The 4,525-nt window shown below is 46.0% G+C and overlaps 1 protein-coding gene across 2 annotated transcripts; it reads right to left on the bottom strand.

The window, feature by feature from the left end:
- On the bottom strand, positions 1 to 3,886 carry LOC125545312 (the record flags this gene model as incomplete). Of its 2 annotated transcripts, none has more annotated exon segments than XM_048709214.1 (3): positions 1 to 2,914; positions 3,005 to 3,196; positions 3,578 to 3,886. In XM_048709214.1, coding segments are annotated over 2 exon segments (3,032 nt in total), but the record flags the coding sequence as incomplete, so codon positions are not given.
- Positions 3,887 to 4,525: the final 639 nt, after the last annotated feature.

The following is a 4,525-nucleotide window of genomic DNA, read 5'->3' as shown; positions in this document are numbered from 1 at the left end:
ACCCTGCTGCGACGCTCAAACGCCCTGCTGTGACGTAACAACTGGCTTGCTGAATCATACCCCATGAGTAGATGAAGTGCCGAGTCTGAAACCTTCTTGCTACTTTGTGTGGCAGCAAGGGATGGTCCAGCTCGAGTAGACAAGCTTCTTGTGAAAGATGCTCCACATTCTTCACTTACACTGACGGGATAAGAAGCACTCTCAGTTCTAGCAACTTTTCTGTTGTCAGCCTTGCTTAATTTTTGGGTTAGTTCCTTACTGGCATTTGCATTGGCTTGATTTACAGCAGGAACAGACAATACAATAACCTTGGAGCACTTACCACACTGCATTTTCCCAATCTTTCTTTTTGACATGTAGATATCTGATGGCATTTGAACCAAAAAGAAACAGCTGTTGCAGACGGTATATGGTGAAGCACCTGACAAAGGCCGCAAAATATGCTTTCTCACCACACGCTTCTGTTCCTTGAAGCTTGACTTGAGCGAATCGTGGTCAGGGATTGAGCTACCAGCTTGTGAGGATTGGTAATATGAATTCAACTCCCAAGCATCAAAGTTGTGCGGGATGTGCGCTTGCACATGTCCAAAATGGCAGTGTGCACATGAATGGGGTGGTGAGAAAGGATTTGGCGGGGGGTACCTTGGTGGCTTTCCATGACCATAATAGGAGTCTAGAGTACAAGAACTTGGGATGGAATCAGTATCAACACTTCGAAACTGTTGCTCAACATCATAGGTATTCAGTTGTTGTGGCTGGTATTCCAGGTCTTTCTTCTGATACCTTTTCTCCAAGCCCTTGTTGCTAGAAAGCCTATTTAGCTGATCTCTTAGACCATCCATCTTCTTGAGGCGCTCAAGTTGATCAACAGTCTTGAACTTACTTGATGTTTTTATCGACAAATCCCCTTGACTAGGTGACCCACTTGAGAGAGAACTGGAGGTCCCATCCATTTGTGATTCAATAAAGTTTTGGATTGACCTGAAGTCTTCAGAATCAAGAGAAAGTCCTTGACGAAGTAGACTATCTCTGTACCTGCATGATATCTCTTCTTTTTTCTTAGTGAAGCTAGTTGGGTTGCAATGAATCCTCTCATTTGACAAGCTTGAAAACCCAGCATCAGCTACTGGATTGTCAGCTTGAACACATAGAGTGGTGTTGTCATCTTCCGTACGGCCCTGCTTCTGTTCTTCAGTGCCATCATTGGAAGTTACCTCATGTTGATCAAAAATTTGTCCAGATTTGAGATGTTCGTCATTGAATGAAGAGATGTCCTCTTCACATGCAGTTTCAGTCCCCAGGTACTGTGGATCCTTATCATGCTCATTCTCATGAATTATTTCTGCAACGTCCTTATCTACAACCACGGCATGCTCATTCGCATGAAAGCAGTTGATCTTATTGTCATCTTCAATACAACCATCTTCCTTCTCTTTAGGGCCTTCAGTTGTTAGCTCGTTTTGTTGGAAACTTTGTCCAGATTTGAGATGTCCGTCACCAAAGGAAGAGATGCTTCCTTCACATGGCTTTGCACTTCCAGTGTCCAGGTATTGCGCATCCCTATCAATCTCATTCTCATGAATTGTGTCTGGGCTGTCTGTGTTTGTAAGCACGAAATGCTCATTCCCATGAACACAGACGATCTTATTATCATCTCCAGTCCAACCCTCTTCCAATTCTTTAGTGCCATAAGCTATTAGCTCATTCTTTTCAAAATTTTGTTCAGATTGTACATATTTGCCATCAGCTTCACATGCATTTGCACTTTCATTAACCAGGAATTGTGTATTCTTATCATGCTCCTTCACATGAATTTTCTCTCGAGTGTCTGTGTCTGCAACCCCAATATGATGTTCTGACAGTTCATCTGCATCACTGAAAGCATTTGCACTTTCATTAACCAGGAATTGAGGATCCTTATCATGTTCCTTCACATGAATTTTATCTTGAATGACTTTGTCTGCAACCGCAATATGATGTTCTAACGGTTCTTCTGGATCACTGAAATACCTCTCCAGTTCTTCAATCAATCGACCATGAGGATCACTTCGAGGGCTATCATTCATTTTGCCCCCTGACAAAAACCTTCGGCTACCAATTTGATTATGCAGAGCATCATTAAGCCCATTATTGTCTGCTACATCCAAAAAGTCTTCCTCATCATCACTTAATGATAAAGACCTCTCCAATTCCTCAATCAGATCTTCATAAGATTCAAAACATAAACCCCCATACGGTTGCAACCTCTCCTCTCTCCGAGCCACCATGTTAATGGATTTAGCCCCATCATTCTCATACAATTTGTTTGTCTCAGCTGCCTCATGGCAGTTCATATTTTTATTGCCAGCAGAATTTTTTTGCTCAGACATGCTCTCTATTTCTCCTATCACATTTTTACCGGAATCATCTCCCAGTTCCTCACCTGCGATGCTATGGACAGTTTCAGCTTCGCTGGCAACACTAGCATCGTTTGCATCATCCATAATACAACCCTTTTCCCCATCTGCATCTTCACTTATTTCAACACTCTGTACATTTTCTATTAGTTTCATACTAGAATTAACTGTGGCACCTTTGTCATCTGCCTCTTCGATCATAAACTCGGGGTCTCGGGCATTGCCAACACTTAGGGAACAATTCTCCTCACCGTCAACCTCGCCAGATGCTGCACTCTCTCCAACAGACATAGTCCTTTCTGTGTTAAGATTCTCACCGGAAATGGCATGCTTGCCGACAGAGGAAATATTTCCCTCAACCAAATTTTCACTAGGCTGCATATCAGCAGAGACAACTTTCAGTTCATCGGAACAAATAGACTTGCTGGTCTGAGGGGACCCTTCCAAGCTGTGTGGAAAATTGTTCTGTTCATCGGATACCGAATCAGGCTGAGTTACTTGCGCACCTCGATTTTTCGCTGCATCAAATATTCAACGACTATAAAAAAAGTCTGAAAAATAGAGATACTGCTTAGCCAGGCAAGAAGGATAGATCCTATGATTTATACCTCTAAGAATGGTGCCGCAGCCACCACACTGGTAAACCGGAATGGACGGGTACTCCACGAGAAGCTGGAGGCATTTGGGGCACCTGACGAACCGAAGATTCTGAGCTTCCATGGACATGATCTCCTCACCGCCACAGTATATCGGTTACAGAAGGTAGATGCACTTCAGTGAAAAGGTACCAACATCACCCCCTGATGACAATAATGAACTTCACCACAGTTATCTTCCACTCTCTGGCATCAAAACAATCTATTGTTACAAAGAATGGATACACTAATCAAGGAATAAGGATAATGCAGCAAGGAGGAACTCCACCACAATATATTTTCTTTCCCAGAAAAATAGACATCAGACGATTGTTTTTGATAGATTCATTTAGTCAACAACAGCTAGCTCAAGTTCAAGAATATAGATATATGTATAAAGAGAAAAAAAAAACGCCACCTGTCGCATCAAAAAACATGGCAGCAAGAAATCACATGGACCACGGATCAACCGAATCGATCAGGGAGCGCTTGCAGATCTAGGAAGGGGAGAAAAAATCTATAGCCGTGCGCAAAGGGAACACGAACCTTGTGCTCGTAAGACCACGGCACCGGAGAAGATCATCTCACGCCGCAATGTCTCGCTCCTCCTCCCGCCTCCCCAGGCGAGAGCGAACTCGGAGGGATCGCAAGGGGGGCGGTGAATCTTGGGCCACGGAGGAGGAGAGAGACGGAGCAAAAGCGAAAGGGGGAAAAGGAGGCTATGGCGTCAGTGATGTCCAGCTGAGCTCAGGGTCGGGCTGTCTGGTGAAAGTTGGAGGAGAGAGAAGGGGGGCGGGGGAGGGAGGAGACCATGGCAGGGGGGCCAAGAGAAAGGGGGGAGACGAGGGGGAGGAAATGGTGGTGTGTGATGCTGTGTTTTGGGGATGAGACAAGGCACGGTGCTGTCTGCTTGGCGGCATGACCACTTGACCACGCCAGTTTACTCGCTGGAAAATGTGTGTTTGTAATTAATTGCACGTGGACAAGTCAAGGGCTCAAAAGGACGCGGGTTTTAAGGGGGCAGCTAATCTAGAGCATCTACAAATCCAAGAGCATCTCTGACGTACCCCGCAAACCGTCATCTAGCAAATTTTGTTTACGATATCCTATAAACAAAATTTACGATAAGGCGGACGCGAAGACAGAACAAATCCCGCAAACATAACCAAAGTTCTACTTGATATTCAGACTAGTACTCCTCCTTCAATGTGCCCGCCCGAGCCGCTGCAGCTTCGTCCCTAGCGGCGGCCGCCTCCTTCGCATCAAACCAGGCGTGCTCGGCCGCCCGAAGGCGCTGGATCGTGAGATCAAAGATCCGATCGAGGTGGTTCAAGCTGCTCCATGCCCGTGCGTCGGCACTGCGGGAGCCGGCGCCACACCTGCGCGCCTGCGCATGGTGCCACTCCTTCACCGGCGAGCGGAGGAAGGAGCTCCCCGATTCACCATTGTTGTGGTGCTTGCGAGGCGGCTCGCCGCCGCGGCCACCCCTTCCAT

This window comes from Triticum urartu, chromosome 3 (assembly GCF_003073215.2).
Source record: "Triticum urartu cultivar G1812 chromosome 3, Tu2.1, whole genome shotgun sequence".
Classification (NCBI taxonomy): Eukaryota; Viridiplantae; Streptophyta; class Magnoliopsida; order Poales; family Poaceae; genus Triticum; species Triticum urartu.
The sequence above is the reverse complement of the archived record's forward strand: the minus strand, read 5'-3'. Positions and strand labels throughout refer to the sequence as shown.